The 18,085-nt window shown below is 49.9% G+C and overlaps 1 protein-coding gene across 1 annotated transcript in view; it reads left to right on the top strand.

Moving 5' to 3' along the window:
• LOC140427770 (interleukin-10 receptor subunit beta-like) overlaps window positions 1–18,085 on the top strand; it is a 49,687-nt gene that overhangs the window by 17,953 nt on the left and 13,649 nt on the right. The window contains exons 3-5 of the mRNA XM_072513406.1: window positions 6,497–6,684; window positions 6,783–6,946; window positions 11,283–11,427. Of these exons, the coding sequence (XP_072369507.1) occupies window positions 6,497–6,684; window positions 6,783–6,946; window positions 11,283–11,427 (497 nt within the window). The remainder of the gene's footprint in view (window positions 1–6,496; window positions 6,685–6,782; window positions 6,947–11,282; window positions 11,428–18,085) is intronic.

The raw sequence follows: 18,085 nt of genomic DNA, 5'->3' as shown, positions 1-18,085 counted from the left end.
AATGTGATCATGGCTGATCTGTGACCTAACTTGTATCTCCATACCAAAATGCCTTTGCCCCATTTCCCTCAATCACTTTGACTAACAAAAGTCTATCACAGTTTTAAAATTAATCTAAAATCAATTGCTATTTACAGTTTAAAATTTCTACTATCTTTTGCATCTCCGACAATGCAATAGGGCCTTGACTTTTGTGTTTAAATGTGGAATGAAATGTGACCCCACAACCATTCCTAACTCAAGATTGTATCCAACTGAGCCAACACTGGCACTCGCCTACAATGTAACCTGATGATTTCTTTAAATTATTCAGTCATGAGATGTGGGCATCACTGGTTGGGCCAGTAGTTATTTTTTTTTTAAAATATGTTTATTAAGAATTTTTAAACAAAATTTTCAACCATACAAACAGAACCCCCCCCCCCCCCCATCGTAACACAAAAGAAAGAAAACTCGCATAGCAAGACTTGAACATGGCAAGTCAATATGATACAGAACCTTGTACGTTGGATTCCTCCCGTACATATCAGTTTTCCGAATTATTCATGTATTTTCTTGCTCAAATGCCCCCCAGAAAAAAAAACCTTCCCCCTCCCTCCCTCCCCACCCCCAAAGAAAGATATCCCCCCCCCCCCCCCCCCCTCCTCCCCCCCTCTGGGTTGCTGCTGCTGTCCGACCTTCATCTAACGCTCCGCGAGATAGTCTAGGAATGGTTTCCACCGCCTGTAGAACCCCTGCGCAGACCCTCACAAGGCAAACTTTATCCTCTCAAACTTGATAAACCCAGCCATATCATTTATCCAGGCTTCCACGCTGGGGGGCTTCGCCTCCTTCCACATTAACAAGATCCTTCGCCGGGCTACTAGGGACGCAAAGGCCAGAATGCCGGCCTCTTTCGCCTCCTGCACTCCCGGCTCGTCCGCTACTCCAAATAGTGCTAGCCCCAGCTTGGCTTGACCCGGACTTTCACCACCTTAGATACTGTTCTCGCAACTCCCCTCCAGAACCCCTCCTGTGCCGGGCATGACCGAAACATATGGACATGGTTCGCCGGGCTTCCTGAGCACCTCCCACATCTGTCCTCCACCCCAAAGAACCTACTCAGCCTCGCCTCCATCATATGTGCTCTGTGAACTACCTTAAACTGTATCAGGCTGAGTCTGGCACACGAGGAAGAGGAATTAACCCTACTTAGGGCATCAGCCCCTCTTCAATCTCCTCCCCCAGCTCCTCTTCTCATTTACCTTTCAGCTTCTCTACCAAAGCCTCCCCCTCTTCTTTCATCTCCTGGTATATCGCCGACACCTTGCCCTCTCCGACCCATACGCCCGAAATCACCCTGTCTTGAATCCCGCGTGCCGGGAGCAGCGGGAATTCCCTCACCTGCCGCCTCACAAACGCCCTCACTTGCATGTACCTGAAAGCGTTTCCCGGGTGTAGTCCGAATTTCTCCTCCAGTGCCCCTAAGCTCGCAAACGTCCCATCGATAAACAGGTCCCCCATTCTTCTAATCCCTGCCCGATGCCAGCTCTGAAACCCCCCGTCCATCCTTCCTGGGACAAACCGATGGTTATCCCTGATCGAGGACCACACCGAGGCTCCCATCGCGCCCCTATGTCATTTCCACTGCCCCCAGATCTTTAGCGTTGCCGCCACCACCGGGCTCGTGGTGTACCTTGTCGGCGAAAGCGGCAGCGGTACCGTCACCAGCGTCCCCAGGCTCGTTCCTTTGCAGGACGCCATCTCCAACCTCTTCCACGCTGCCCCGTCTCCCTCCATCACCCACTTACAGATCATCGCCACGTTGTCTGCCCAGTAGTAGCCACCCAAATTAGGCAACGCCAACCCTCCTCTATCTCTGCTACGCTCCAGGAACCCCCTCCTTACCCTCGGGGTCTTGCTCGCCCACACAAATCCCATAATGCTCCTGCTTACCCTCTTAAAGAAGGCCTTGGTAATCACAATCGGGAGGCATTGGAATACAAAAAGAAACCTTGGGAGGACCACCATTTTAATCGACTGTACCCTGCCCGCCAGTGAGAGCGGCAACATGTCTCACCTTTTAAAGTCCTCCTCCATCTGTTCCTCCAGCCGCATCAAATTAAGTTTGTGCAGTGCCCCCCAGCTCCTAGCTACCTGAATCCCCAAGTATCGAAAGCCCCTTTCCGCCCTCCTCAACGGTAGGTCATCTATCCCTCTTCCCTGATCCCCCGGACGCACCACAAAGAGCTCACTCTTTCCCACATTGAGCTTATAGCCCGAGAAGTCTCCAAATTGAGCTTATAGCCCGAGAAGTCTCCAAACTCCCTTAGGATCTGCATGACCTCAACCATCCCCTCCACTGGATCCGCCGCATACAGCAACAGGTCGTCTGTGTACAGCGGCACTCGATGTTCCTCTCCCCCTGGACCACCCCCTTCCATTTCCCCGACTCCCTTTACGCCATGGCCAAAGATTCAATTGCTAATGCAAACAGCAGAGGGGACAGGGGGCACCCCTGCCTCGTCCCTCGATACAGCCGGAAATACTCCGACCTCCGCCGGTTCGTGACCACACTCGCCACCGGGGCTCTATACAGGAGCTTAACCCAACTAATAAACCCTCCCCCGAACCCAAACCTCCTCAACACTTCCCAGAGATACTCCCACTCTACTCCGGTCAAAGGCCTTCTCTGCGTCCATGGCTGCCACTATCTCCGCTTCTCCCTCCACCAATGGCATCATTATCACATTTAGGAGCCTTCGCACATTGGTATTTAGCTGCCTACCCTTTACGAATCCCGTTTGGTCCTCGTGAATCACCCCTGGGACACAGTCCTCGATCGTCGAGCCAACATTTTTGCCAGCAACTTAGTATCTACGTTGAGGAGCGAGATCGGTCTATACGACCCACATTGTAGTGGGTCCTTATCCCGCTTCAAGATCAAAGAGATCGTCGCCTCCGACATTGCCGGGGGCAGGGTCCCCCCCTCCCTTGCTTCATTGAAGGTCCTTACCAGCAACCGGGCTAACAGGTCTACATACTTCCTATAAAACTCCACCGGGAACCCATCCAGCCGCGGGGCCTTCCCTGCCTGCATGCTCCCCAGTCCTTTAACCAGCTCCTCCATCCCAATTGGCGCCCCAAACCAGCCACCTCCTGCTCCTCCACCCTCGGGGACCTCAGTTGGTCCAAGAATCGTCGCATTCCCTCTTTTCCCCCTGGGGGCTGGGACCTATGCAGCTCGTAAAAGGCCTTGAATGCCTCATTCACTTTCACCGCACTCTGCACCGTAGTTCCCCTGCCATCCTTGACTCCACCTATTTCCCTCGCTGCCATCCTCTTACGGAGCTGGTGTGCCAGCATCTGACTCGCCTTCTCCCCATATTCATATATCGCCCCCTGTGCCTTCCTCCACTGTGCCTCTGCCTTCCCTGTGGTCAACAGGTCGAACTCCGTCTGGAGACTTTGTCTCTCCCTGAGTAGTCCCCCATCAGGAGCCTCTGCATATCTCCTGTCCACCCTTAAACTCTCCCCCACTAACCTCTCACTTTCCCTGCCCTCTCTCTCCCTATGAGCCCTGATGGAGATTAACTCTCCCCTTACCACCGTCTTCAGCGCCTCCCATACTACTCCCACCTGCACCTCCCCGTTGTCGTTGGACTCCAGGTACCTTTCGATGCACCCCCGCACCCTCCCACACACACTTCCTCGTCTGCCAGCAGTCCTACATCCAACCTCCACAACGGGTGTTGGTCCCTCTCCTCCCCCAGCTCTAGCTCCACCCAATGCGGGGCGTGGTCTGAAATGGCTATGGCCGAATACTCCGTTCCCTCCACTTTCGGGATCAATGCCCTGCCCAGAACAACAAAATCTATCCAGGTGTAGGCCTTATGTACATAGGAGAAAAAAGAAAATTCTCTGGTCAAAGGCCTGACAAATCTCCACGGATCTACTCCCCCCATCTGATCCATAAACCCCCTGAGCACCTTGGCCGCAGCCGGCCTCTTCCCCGTCCTCGATCTAGAACGATCTAATGCTGGGTCCAACACCGTGTTGAAATCCCCACCCATTATCAAGCTCCCTACCTCCAAGTCTGGAATACGCCCCAGCATCCGTTTCATGAATCCAGCATCGTCCCAGTTCGGGGCGTATACATTTACCAATACCACCTCCGTCCCCTGCAACCTACCACTCACCATCACGTATCGGCCTCCATTGTCCGCTACTATGTTCTTGGCCTCAAACGACACCCGCTTCCCCACCAGTATTGCCACCCCTCTATTCTTCGCATCCAGCCCCGAATGAAACACCTGTCCTACCCATCCCTTCCTTAACCTGACCTGATCTGCCACCTTCAGTTGTGTCTCCTGAAGCATGACCACCTCTTCCATTTTCAGTTCTCCCTCGGCCAGCGCAGCAGCAACCCTATTGTCCCCCCCTCTCCCCCTTCCCTCCCCCCCCCCCCCGCTAGATCCACATCTAGCTCTTTTGCTCCCCCCATACTACTTCCATGAATCAGCTGACTTCTGCTGATCCCGGCTTCCCCCGCCTTCCCGTTGATCTCCCCCGTGTGGGAACCTCTCCTCCTCCTTACATTCCTCCATCCCCCCTCTCCCTAGCGCGGGAAAAAGCCCGAGCTTTCCTGAGCCAGCCCCGCCCCCTGTGGCGCAGCTCCTGTTGCGGCCTTATTCCAGTTCCCCCATCCCCGAGTCTCACCTCCCTCCAGTACCGACGCCCACATTCCCCACTATCTCATCAAAAGAAAAAAAAAATAACAAGAACTCTTCCCCCATCCCCATCCATCATCCCACCCATGAAACATTCTTTACCCATATTTACAACCCCGTATACAGTCAACATCCCCCTCCCACAACCACAGCCCCTCAGTTCGAGTCCAAACTTTCCGTTTGGATAAAGGCCCAAGCCTCTTCTGGCGTTTCAAAATAGTGGTGTCGGTCCTGATAAGTGACCCACAGTCGTGCAGGCTGCAGCATTCCAAACCTGGCTCTTTTTTTGTGCAGCTGGCTTCAACCGCCTTGGCCCGGTTGAAGCCAGCTCTCCTCTTTGCCACCTCCGCACTCCAGTCCTGCTAGACTCGGATCACCGCATTCTCCCATCTACTGCTCCGCACCTTCTTGGCCCATCTCAGGATACTTTCTTTGTCCGCGAAGCGATGGAACCTCGCCACTATCGCCCTTGGCGGCTCATCAGCCTTGGGTCTCCTCGCCAGGACCCGGTAAGCCCCTTCTAGCTCCAGGGGGCTCGGAGAGACCTCCGCACCCATCAGCGAATGGAGCATCGTACTCACGTATGCCCCGGCATCAGCCCCCTCCACTCCTTCGGGGAGACCCAGAATCCGGAGATTCTTCCTCCTCGACCTGTTCTCCAGGACCTCGAGTCTCTCGGCCCACCTCCTCTGCACCGCCTCGTGCGCCTCCATCTTTACCGCCAGGCCCAGGATCTCGTCCTCGTTCTCATTAGTTTTATCCCTCACCTCACGGAGCTCCACCGCCTGGGCCTTCTGGGTCTCCTTCAGCCCCTCGATCGCCAACAGCATTGGCGCCAGCACCTCCTTTCTAAGCTCCTCCACGCAGCACCTGAGGAGCTCCTGCTGATCCGGCCCCCACGCTGCTCGATCTCCGTCCTCCGCCATCTTGTTTTTTCCCCCTCGTTTTTGCCGCTGCTCCATAACCTCTCTCCGACGTTCCACCGTAAATCCCCGCCATACAACGTAAAGGGGACCTTACTTCACCTTCCCACACGGGATTCAATCAAAAATTTCCGTTGGGGCTCCTCTGGAGAGCCCAAAAGTCCATTATAGCGGGAGCTGCCGAAATGTGCGGCTTAGCTCCGCATCGCCGCAACCGGAAGTCGGGCCAGTAGTTATTGCCCATCACTAATTGCCCTTGAACTATGTGGCTTGCTAGGTCATTTCAGAGGGTATTTAAGAATTTATAGAATCATAGAATTTACAGTGCAGAAGGAGGCCATTCGGCCCATCGAGTCTGTGCCAGCTCTTGGAAAGAGCACCCCACTTAAGCCCACACCTCCACCCTATCCCTGTAACCCCACCTATCCTAAGGGTAATTAAGCATGGCCAATCCACCTAACCTGCACGTCTTTGGACTGTGGGAGAAAACCGGAGCAAACCCACACAGACACGGGGAGAACGAGCAGACTCCGCACAGACTGACCCAAACCGGGAATCGAATATGGGGCCCTGGAGCTGTGAAGCAACTGTGCTAACCACTGTACTACTAATTAACTACATTGTTGTGTGGATCTGGGCATGTAGGCCAGACCAAGTAAGGATGGCAGATTTCCTTCCCTAAAGGACATTAATGAGCCAGATGGATTTTTATGACAATCGAAAATGGTTTCATGATCATCATTAGACTTTTAATTCCAGATTTTTACTGAATTCAAATTTCGCCATCTGGTGGGTTTCGAACTGGGTCTCTGGATTACTAGTCCAGTGACAGATGACTAACTTAATTATCTATTTCCTTTTCAGTTTCTATGATATGCAGTATAAGAAACACAAACCTTTTGAGAAAGGTTGCAGGAGCATCAGAATCACAGAATGTGACTTGTCAAATGTACTAGGAATCATGGTCGGTTATTGCCTCCGTGTAAGGGCTGAGTATGAGAACGAGACATCTGAATGGACCGTTATTGAGGGGTTTGAACCACATAAAGACAGTAGGATTGTTTGTCACTTATCATATTCCACACTGAAATTAAGTATTTGTCATGATTTTCTAAGAGTGCCACAAACGCAACGTGTTTTTGTGATACAGCTGAAATTGGACCTCCTTTAAAAGTGGTTGTGAAGCCAAGGTTGGATATGTTGGATATCGGTATCTCTGAGCCTGTTAATGAGAATGATAATACATCTATGGGTGACTACTTTCCAGACTTGGCATACAAGGTGTCCTACTGGAAAGTTGGAGAAGAAAAGAAGGTAAATTTCGCAGGACTGAAAAAAGAGATAAATATATTTTTTCACTAGTTTAAAAGGAACAAGCTTCCTTGTAATTTTAATTCTGTTGAACTAGAAAGTTATGAAAGTAGTCTGATGGATTGTATTAGGTTCCAGCTCAGCTGAAGTGTCAATATTGACAAGTGTGCACAATCTGCCCAACATTCCAAAAATCATTTTGTAGTCAATTACAATTGTATAAGAGATAAATAATCACTAATTCATAATGTTAAATAATATCATTTTCCTGCAGGTTTTTAAAACCATTTTCATCAATGTTGTGTCGGCCTTACTAGAACAATTTTCCTATAAGGCATAATATTACAGACCACAATAGTTACCTGAATTTAAAGCCCGGTTCAACTAATGATTGCAAACCATTACTAGTCTATTTCATAGAATCAGAATGATTACAGCAAAGAAGGAGGCCATTCGGACCATTGTGTTCATGCTGGCTATCATCCAGAACAACTCAGCTGGTTCCACTCCCCTGATCTTTATCCATAGCCTTGCAATTTTATTCTCTGCAGATAACTATCCCGTTCCCTTTTGAAGGCCACAATTAAATTTCCCTTCATCACACGAGCAGGCAACTCGTTCCGGATCCTAACCACTCACTTCATGAAAAGGTTTATCCTCATGTCGCCTCTGGTTCTTTTGCCATTCATCCCTAAATCAGTGTCCTCTCGTTCTTGACCTTTCTACCAATGGGAACAGTTTCTCCCTATCTATTCTTCCCAAAGCCCTCAGGAGTTTAAACACCGCTATCAAATCTTATCTCAACCTTCCCTTCGAAGAACAGTCCAGCTTCTCCAATTTCTCCATGTAACTTTGTTATTCATTCAGGGGATGTGAATGTTGCTGGAAAAGTTGGTATTTATTGGCATCCCTAATTTCCCTTGAGAAGGTGGTGTTTAACACCACAGTGTGTGATGTAGGCGTGCCCACAGTGGTACTAGGAAGGAATTTACTTGTTTTCTGCCCAGCGACAGTGAAGGAATGCTGATAAAGGTCTAACTCGGGATCGTGTGTCACCTGGAGGGGAACGTGTAGGTGGTGGAGTTACCATGTGTTACTGCCCTTCTAGGTGGTAGGGTTATAGGTTTGTAAAATGTTATTGAAGGATTGTTGGTGGGTTGCTGTAGTGCATCTTGTCGATGATACACATTACTACAACTGTGCGCCAGTGGTGGAGGGAATGAGTGATCAAAATGGTGGGTGTGTTGCTGATCAGGCAAGCTGATTTGATCTGATAGCATTCAACGTCTTGAATGTTATTGGAGCTACAATCCTCAGCTAAGTATACTCCATTACACTCCGGACTAGTGCCTTTTTGGATGGTCACCTTATAGCCACAATATTTATACAGCCGATCCAATTCAGTTTCTGGTTGATGGTCGGGGATTCAGAGACAATCATGCCAATGATTTTAAAGGGAGATGATTGGATTCTCCTTTGTCAGAGATGCTCCATCTGGTTCTGATCTTGGGTAGAAGGGAAAGTCACTGATAAAGCAGCTGAAGATAGCTGGCCAAGGATATTACCCTGGGGAACTCCTTTAGCAATGTTCTGGGTTTGAGAGAGCGGACCTGCAAAAACTATGACCATCTTCTTTTATGCTAGGCATGATTCGAACCAGTGGAAAGTTTTCCCCTGATTCCCATTGACTTCAGTTTCGCTCGGGCTCCTTGATACCACACCTGGTCAAATGCTGCTTTGATGTGAAGGGCAGTCCCTCTTACCTAACCTCTGGAATTCAGTTCTTTGGTCAATGTTTGGACCAAGGTCATAATGCGGTCTCAAGCTGAATGCTCTTGGAGGAACACAACATGAACATCAGTGCGCAGGTTATTGCTAAGGAAATTCCTTAATAGGACTGGTGATGACACCTTGCTGATAATTGATGGGGCAGTAAACTGATGGGGTTGTCATTCGCAATTTTGAATTTGTCCTGCTTTTTGTATGCAGGATATACCTGGGCAATTTACATTGCACGGAAGATACCAGTGTTGTTAGTGCTGGAACAGCTTACTAGGGGTGCAGCTAATTGTAGAGCACAAGGTTTCAATACTTCAGCCACAATGTTGATGTCGCCCATAGCCTTTACTGTATCCAGTCACCTCAACCATTTCTTTATATCACATGGACTGAATAGATTTGGCTGAAGAATGGCATCCTTAATGCTAGGGACCTCGGGGGAAGGCCAAAACTCAGCACTTCTGGCTGAATATGCTTGCACAAGCTTCAGCTTTGTCTTTGGATTTATGTTCTGGGAGCCCCTATCATTGAAGATGGGGGTATTTGTGGAACGTCCTCCTCTGGTTAACTGTTTAATTGTCCACCAACATTAATGACTGATTGTAGCAGGAATGAAGTCCCTCATCTCTGGAATCATTCTCTCTTAAATCTCTTCTGACCTATTGCTAATGCCTTCATATTCTTCCAAAAGTACGGTGCCCAAAATTGGGCAGAATACTCCACTTGAGGTTGAACCTGTGTTTTATAAAGAGTCACCATGACTTCCTTGCTTTTGTGTACTTTGGGCTGAATTTTCACATCCTGTTTCCCTCTTGTTTCCTTAATCTGCTATCCTGAGGGTCAGTGGCTATCTTGATCAGATCACTATCCATCGCATATCACCCAAACTCACAAATGGGGCAAAGGCTGCCACTTTCAGACCTGAAAAGTACCCAGTCTGCCTCAAATGACCCTGCAGAGGCAAAGTATTTTTAAATCTTTCAATAGGTTCAGCAGATCATTTCACATTGCTACTACGCAGCAGTGGCTATATGAGTGGTATTTTCCACAAACAAGATGTTACCGTAAGACAAAAAAGACATTCAGCCTTCTGTACCTCAGGCAGAGTTTTCCAGCCCTGCCACCCGCAGAATCCTCCAGTCCCGCCAAAGTCAATGGACTTTTGGCTGTCTCACTGCACCTGCTATGATGGTAGCCATTGTACTGGACCTGGAAAATCCCAGTAATTGTATATGAACTTCAGTGTTAAGGTGGTGCCAGGTAAGCAGGCCGTATGTCCCAGCAATCAAACAGTACCTTCCTTGAATTGTTCATAATAGGTGGAGTGCAGATTGTACACGACCAGCTCATGCTTGCAAATCCCAAAAATAAACGCCTCCTATTAGATGTGATTCTGTGATTGGGCAGCACTTGCTGAACAACCCTGAGTGCACTAATAGCTACACTAACAATCAATTTAAGATAACCGATCAAACTTGTAACATGGCTCATTTCATAGAATTTACAGTGCAGAGGGAGGCCAGTCGGCCCATCGAGTTGGCACCATCCCTTGGAATGAGCTCCCTACTTAAGCTCACACCTCCACCCCATCCCCGTAACCCCACCCAACCTTTTTGGACACTAAGGCCAATTTAGCATGGTCAAGCCACCTAACCTGCACATTTTTGGACAGTGGGAGGAAACCGAAGCACTCGGTGGAAACCCACGCAGACACAGGGAGAATGTGCAGACTCCGCACAGACAGTGACCCAAGCAGGAATCGAACCTGAGACCATGGAGCTGTGAAGAAACAGTGCCAACCGCTGTGCTACTTTGCCACCCATTTTCACTTATTAAAAGAAACATATGTTCTCTGCAAATAAAAGGAATATGTTCAAGCCTTCTGAATTTTTTTGAACTACCCAGGAGCTTGGGGAACCTATAGGTCTCAGTGCTTTCTCCATGGAAACTTTTGTGAGAGCCACAAAGAATCCAGCACGAGTTTGTTGAGCCAAACAGAAAGTACCTTTTATTTACCACAATATTTATGCAGCACCCGGTTCTCTCTCTAGGTGGTACCAAACTGGCCAGCTATATTCCTACAGCCAAAAGGTTAGCGATTGCCCTTCCCCCTTATCGGGGGTGCTCACATTTCCCAAAATTCAAGGGGTAACCAATTGTCTCCACCCAATAGGATCTGGGCAGGTTACAGCAGAAATGCATTGGTTAAATAGAGTCCACTTGCCACCAAACAACAATTGCCATGATTGTTGGAAATTTGGCATTCTTGCTTTTGACCTGATGAGTGCAAGATGAAAAACTTCGGCAACAAGTTTCACTTTTCAACAATATTTATTAAACTGGTCATCCCAATGAAACACTAATTTCCATTAATTCATTTGCAGTGTCAGGGAAGTATTTTGAGAAAATATATGTCTGTTGTGTGATTCTACAAGTAATTTTATGAAAATATTGACAGTATTCACTTCATAATGCTTCCATTTAATATGTTTCCCTTTATCTGTCTTGCTCCTGCTATTTGGTTCCTGTACCTATTTGATGGACCTTTTGAATTCCACAGACCGAGAGTGTTAACACTAATCAGAAGATTAAAACGCTCATAAATCTTAAACCTTGGACAACCTACTGCCTGAAAGTTGAACCTGTTTTGGCTGCGAGAAAGACTTATCCTAGTTCAATTGTCTGTGAAACTACAATGGATAACGGTATCACTATTTTCTTCTATTTGTCCAATTAAATATTTACGCTAATACAGTCAGCTCTCCGCCGGATGGGGACATGTGTTGGCATGGCGGGGAGGATGGAGTGGCATACGTTGGCATGGAAAGGGCATGCAGAATGAGTGGAGGCTTTTGAGGGGTGTGGGCTAGAGTGCTTAATATTTAACAGCACAACTGAGATGAAGTCCCGGAAAACCAGGACTGGCTTTTTAAACAGCTCAACTCAACACTCGGCAACCACTGCGCAGCCTCCAATAGGCATCCGGGATGCGGCAGGCCCAACTCCCCAACTCCATCCTCTAATCAGGGAGCTTTCCCTGTCCCCCCCCACCCCCACCCCACCCCCGGAACTAAAAATAGTAGCTTATCTGTGTCTCAGCCAAGCTTTATTGCTGACCCAACAATGTCATAAACATATTATTTAGAAATAATTTCCATTTGCTTTTAGTGGGACTTTTCTGTGCACAAAATGGATGAAAACATGAGAAGTAAGCGTAGGCACTATGGCCCCTTAAACATGCTCCGCCAATTTGATAGGGTCTTGGCTAATCGTCTACATCAACTCCACTCTCTCCTATCGCCAAATCCCACTTGGTGCAGTCTTGAATATACTCAACGGTTGAGCATCCATAGCCTTGGGAGTAAGAATTCCAAAGATTCACAACTCTCTGAATGAAGACAATTCTCATATCAGTCCTAACCGAAGAAGCAATCGGATAGACTGGAGCTGTTAACTTTGAAACAGAGACTGAAAGGAGATTTACAGGCGTTAGAATTATGAGGCACCTCGACAGAGTTGGTTGGAAAGGCTTATTTCCCCCAACAAACAAATAACAAGGAGCATAGATATGGATTTTAAGGTAACTAGCAGAAATATTAGAAGGGAATTGAGGAGAAATGTTTTCACCCAGAGGGTATTGAGCAGGGGGTGGGTGGGTGTTGGGGGAGGCGGGGGTCAGAAAGCTTCATTCCATTTAAAAAATACTTGGATATGGACTTCACATTGAGGGTACCCTCCATTGTGGCACTACCACCATGCTAAATGAGATAGACTTTGAACAGATCCAGCAACTCAAGATTAAAGACTAGGCATCCATGTGGGCCATCAGCAGCAGCAGAATTGTCCTCAACCACAATCTGCAACCTCATGGCCTGGCATATCTCCCACTCTACCATTACCACCAAGCCAGGGGATCAACCCTGGTTCAATAAGGCGTGCAGGAGAGCATGCCAGGAGTAACACTAGGTGTCAACCTGGTGAAACTACAACACAGGACTACTTGCATACCAAACCGCAAGTAATAGTGTCATCTGGACTCGAAACGTTAGCTCTTTTCTCTCCCTACAGATGCTGCCAGACCTGCTGAAATTTTCCAGCATTTTCTTTTTGGTTTCAGATTCCAGCATCCGCAGTAATTTGCTTTTACCTCTTTTTTTTTATTTTTTTATTTTTTTAATTCTCCTTTTTCACATTTTCTCCCACATTTACATCCATCAACAATAAACAATAATCAGCAAGATATGTCAGTCCCCATAATAACAACAATCCCATCTACCCACCAACCCCCAAACCTCACCCCGCATGTTTACATAAACAAATGACAAAAAGGAATCAGGGATTACCCGTAGTCACCCTTAATCGTACACCGCTCTCCCCCACCCCCCACCACCCCCGCCGCAGGTCTCCAGCTCCTCCTGTCCACTGCCTCTTGTAAAAGTCCTCCTCCCAACCTCGGTTCCTTCCCCCCAACTTTCCACCCCGGCTAGACCACTCGGACCCTGTTCTGCCAGGCTCCGATGGCCGCAGCCCCTCCCCCCACCTCACTCCCGTTCACTGGCCGACTTAATCCGGCCAGCGTGGAGGCCCCCGCCCGGGTCCCTTTTCCACTTGCCTGGCCCTAGGAAAGCCCAAAGATCCCCTTTTAGCACACAAACCCCGCCTATCCACCTACACCCCAAAGAACTCTCATTTCGAGTGAAAGTCCCGTCCCTTCCCTTGTCCAAATATATACCACCTTGGTTCCTTTAATCTCTACACCTGCGCGCAGTGATACAAAAAAGAAGAAAATACAGTCATGAGGTTACATCGGCACATGGCCATTCCTCAATTTGTCAGTTCTGCCACAGTCCTTCTGCTTTTGCAAACTCCTCCGCTGCGTCCGCCGTTCCAAAATAAAAGTCCCTGAGCTTGTAAGTCACCCTCAGCTTCGCTGGATATACAATGCCGCACCGCACCTTGCTAATGTACAGTGCCCTCTTCACCCGGTTGAAGGCAGCCCGCCTCCTTGCCGGCTCCACCGTAAAGTCCTGGTATACACGTATACCAGCTCCAGCCCACTGCACCACCCGCTTCTGCTTGGCCCAGCTCAGGACCTTCTCCTTCACCCTGTACCTGCAGAAGCACAGAGTCACTGCCCTTGGCGGCTCACTCGCCTTTGGTACAGGCCTCCACGACCGATGAGCCCGATCCAGTTCATATCGGGAGGGATCCTCCCCCTCCCCCAATAATTTTGCCAGCATCGCGGCAAAATACTCAGTCAGCTTCGGTCCTTCAACTCCTTCGGGCAGCCCCACAATCCTCAAATTCTGTCACCTGGATCTGTTTTCCAGGTCTTCCATTTTTCCTCGCAGATCCTTGTCAGTATCCATCACCTTCCGCATCTCTTTCCCCATCGAGGCAAGTTGATCACCGTGCTGCAATAACGTCTCCTCCACTTCCTTCAGCGCCTCCCCTTGCTCTCGCACCTCCGCCACTGCGCTCGCCATCTCCGTCCTCACCAGGGAAACCGCCTCCTCCACCAGCACACTCAAAACCTCCCTCATCTCCTTCCTCACCGTCTCCATGCATTTCGCAATCTGCGCCAACTGCTTTTCAAATTCCGCAGCCATCACCTTAGTTATTTCTTCAGTCGTAAGCAGTGCGGCCTTCCCTGGTGCTCCAGCCTCCATTTTTCCTGGTGACCCCGCGGTGACCTTTCCACTCCCCGACGGACCTCCAGCTGTTTTTTTTCCGGCCGTTTTTTTGCTCACCCTCGACATTTTTCTTTGTTCCTTTTTTCCTCCTGTGTCTTCACTGTGCCTCCTCCGTGCCTTCTCCCTTCTTCTGCCGCCTCCGCGGACCCTGGGACCGGGCTTAAAGCCCCGAAAATGCCATTGCCGACCGAGAGCCCTCCATTGTGCGGCCGCCTCCCGCCCGCTGTCACCGGAAGTCTGCTTTTACCTCTTGACATTCAATGGCAATACCATTGCCAAATACCCCACAATCAACATCCTCCGGTTACCATTGGTCAGAAATTGAACTGGAATAGTCATATTAATACTGTGGCTATCAGAGCAGGTCAAAGGCTAAGAATCCTAAGGTGAGTAACTCACCTCCTGACCCCTCCTCCCCCCAAAGCCTGTCCACCATCTACAAGGCACAAGTTCAGGAGTGTAATAGAATACTCTCCACTTGCCTGGTTGAGTGCGGCTCCAACAACACTCAACACCATCCAGGACAAAGCAGCCCGCTTGATTGTTCCCCTTTCCACAAACATTCAAACCCTCCACCGCCAACGAACAGTGGCAGCCATGTGTACCATCGACAAGATGCACGCAGGAACTCGCCAAGGTTCATAGACAGCAACTTCCAAACCCACGCGACTACCATCTAGAAGGACAAGAGCAGCAGATATCTGGGAACCCCACCATATGGAGCTCATCACTCAGACTTAGAAATATATTCCTTCATGTCGCTGGGTCAAAATCCTGGAACACACTCCCCAACAACAGTCTGGGTGTAGTTACACCACGTGGACAGCAGCAGTTCAAGAAGGCAACTCACCACCGCCTTCTGAAGGGCAACTAGGGGATGGGCAAAAAATGCTGGCCTAACCAGCGACGCCCACATCCCGTAAATTATTTTTATTTTAACTTAAAAGGGCTGTAACCTGCAGGGCTGCGGACCAAACGCCGGAAAGTAGGTTAAGGTTGGATAGCTGGCACAGACTCAATGAGCCACCTTCTGTGCTGCAACTTTTCTGTAGGATGCATTTTGCTGGGTGTTGCAGTCCCCACCGTCCCCCTTCCTGGCTAAACAGTCCCATCCCCAATCCAGAAATCTAACTTGTTTGAAAGTTCTGTAGTCCCTTCAGCTCTAGTGAGAGCTGTGGATATTGTTGGGATTACAGGCAGTCCCTGATGTGTTAGGCAGGTCGGTTCGGTGTGGACTGCACTCGATGCAGCGATGCGAGAAACCGACCTCTAACACTGTAGAAGATCCAACACTGTTTTATTGAACGATAGAACTAACATACATATTTAACTGTGGGTCGAAACTATACTAAACTGACTGGAGACCTTGTAGTAGCCTGACCAGACTTACTAGCTACCGCATGGTGTTTGCACTGTGCTAGCTCGTGGACTCTGACCGTCTCAGTGGCTGGGTCCCGAGAGAGCGGGAAACCTAGTGCCCTCTGGCTTTATAGTGGTGGTGTCCTGTCTGGTGATTGGCTGCATTATGCTGCGTGTTTACTGGTCATCCTGTGTGTCAATCACTGCCTGTCTGCACTTCATTCTATACATGCGTGGATATTACGACAGTCCCCATCACACTGAGGAGCCCACCTAAGTCGGGGCTAGTTTCAAGAGGTCGGAAGAAAGGTTTGAGGCTGGGAGAATGACATTTGGCGGTGGGAGCGAGAGGGGGTGGTGCCTCCGAAGGGCTCAGAACACCTGTAAAGGAACTCTCGCCCTCTTCCTCGATATCAGCTGAGGTAGCTAAAGCTGTTGAGCTTCCCACATCATGTGCTCGAACCCAACGCCAATAAAATACTACAGTGGCAGGATTCTACTCCTGGGGCGTCATTCTCCGACCCCCCGCCGGGTCGGAGAATGGCCGTTGGCCGCCGTGAATCCCGCCCCCGCCGAAGTCTCCGGTACCGGAGATTGGGCGGGGGCGGGAATCGGGCCGCGCCGGTTGGCGGGACCCCCCCGTTCAATTCTCCGGCCCGGATGGGCCGAACTCCCGCCCAGAAATTGCCTGTCCCGCTAGCGTAAATCAAACCTGGTATTTACCGGCGGGACTAGGCGGCGTGGGCGGGCTCCGGGGTCCTGGGGGGGGCGCGGGGCGATCTGACCCCGGGGGGTGCCCCCACGGTGGCCTGGCCCGCGATCGGGGCCCACCGATCCGCGGGCGGGCCTGTGCCGTGGGGGCACTCGTTCCCTTCCGCCTCCGCTACGGCCTCCACCATGGCGGAGGCGGAAGAGACTCTCCCCACTGCGCATGCGCGGGAAACTTTCAGCGGCCGCTGACCCTCCCGCGCATGCACCGCATTTCCGCGCCAGCTGGCGGGGCAACAAACGCCATTTCCGCCAGCTGGCGGGGCGGAAATCCCTCCGGCGTCGGCCTAGCCCCTCAATGTTGGGGCTAGGCCGCCAAAGATGCGGAGCATTCCGCACCTTTGGGCCGGCGCGATGCCCGTCTGATTGGTGCCGTTTTTGGCGCCAGTCGGCGGACATCGCGCCGTTGGGGGAGAATTCCGCCACTGATGTCAGGCTACCTGGTCAATATTTTCCTTTGTCCTTTTCCCTTCTTTCTTGGTCAGGAAGGTTACATCTTCCAGCTTCTAGCCCACAGAGTCTGCTGTGAATCGAAGGAATTTGAAAAGATCAAGATCAGTGCATCAATGACATGCCTCCACCTCTTTTAAAACCCCAGCTGTGGGCCATCAGGTCCAAATCATTTTTCAGATTTTAATTCCATTAATTCTCAAGTACTTTTTCATTACTAATGGTCAACTTCAAGTTTCGCAGTCGCAATATCATAGAACCCCTACAGTGCAGAAGGAGGCCATTCAGCCCTTTAAATCTGCACCGACCCTTCGAAAGAGCACCCTACCTAAGCCCAATCCCCTCCCTATCCCCGTAACCCCATCCAACCTTTGGACACTTGGGGCAATTTAGCATGGCCAATCCACCTAACCTGCACATCTATGGAGTGTGGGAGGAAGCTGGAGCACCCGGAGGAAACCCACGCAGACACAGGGAGAATGTGCAAACTCAGCACTGACAGTCACCCAAGGTTGGAATCAAAACTGGGTCCCTGGTGCTGTGCGGCAGCAGTGCTAACCACTGTGCCACCATGCCACCCTGGTCCTGGTAGACCCCTGGTCATCCATAATTTCCACTGCCTTTATGTCTTCTACTATGAAGAAAGAAGATATCTCTGCCATTTCCTTATTGCCTCATTATAATTTCTCCTGTCTCTACCCCTAAGGGACAGATTACTTAGTCGCTGAAGTTTACACATTAAACATAACCATCCTTAGTTGGAAATACATCAACGCTCCTTCACTGTCACTAAATAAAAATCTGACAACTCCTTCAATAACACCACAGCAGTTAAACGAGGCAGCTTGCCACCACCTTCACAAGGACAATTAGGGATGAATAATAAATGTTGACCTGGCCAGCAATGCGAACATCCCATGAACAAATAGAAAAATCATGGGCGCAATTCTCCCATCGGGAGACTAAGTCCCGACGCCGGAGTGAAAACTGGAGCGTTTCACTCCGGCGTCGGAGGCCGTTCCTAGCCCCCTATTCTCTCGTCCCCGGGGGGCTAGGAGCAGCGCCGCGTCATTTTGGCATAGGGGCTATAAAG

The sequence above is a fragment of the Scyliorhinus torazame genome, chromosome 8 (genome assembly GCF_047496885.1).
Source record: "Scyliorhinus torazame isolate Kashiwa2021f chromosome 8, sScyTor2.1, whole genome shotgun sequence".
Classification (NCBI taxonomy): domain Eukaryota; kingdom Metazoa; phylum Chordata; class Chondrichthyes; order Carcharhiniformes; family Scyliorhinidae; genus Scyliorhinus; species Scyliorhinus torazame.
The sequence above is the reverse complement of the archived record's forward strand: the minus strand, read 5'-3'. Positions and strand labels throughout refer to the sequence as shown.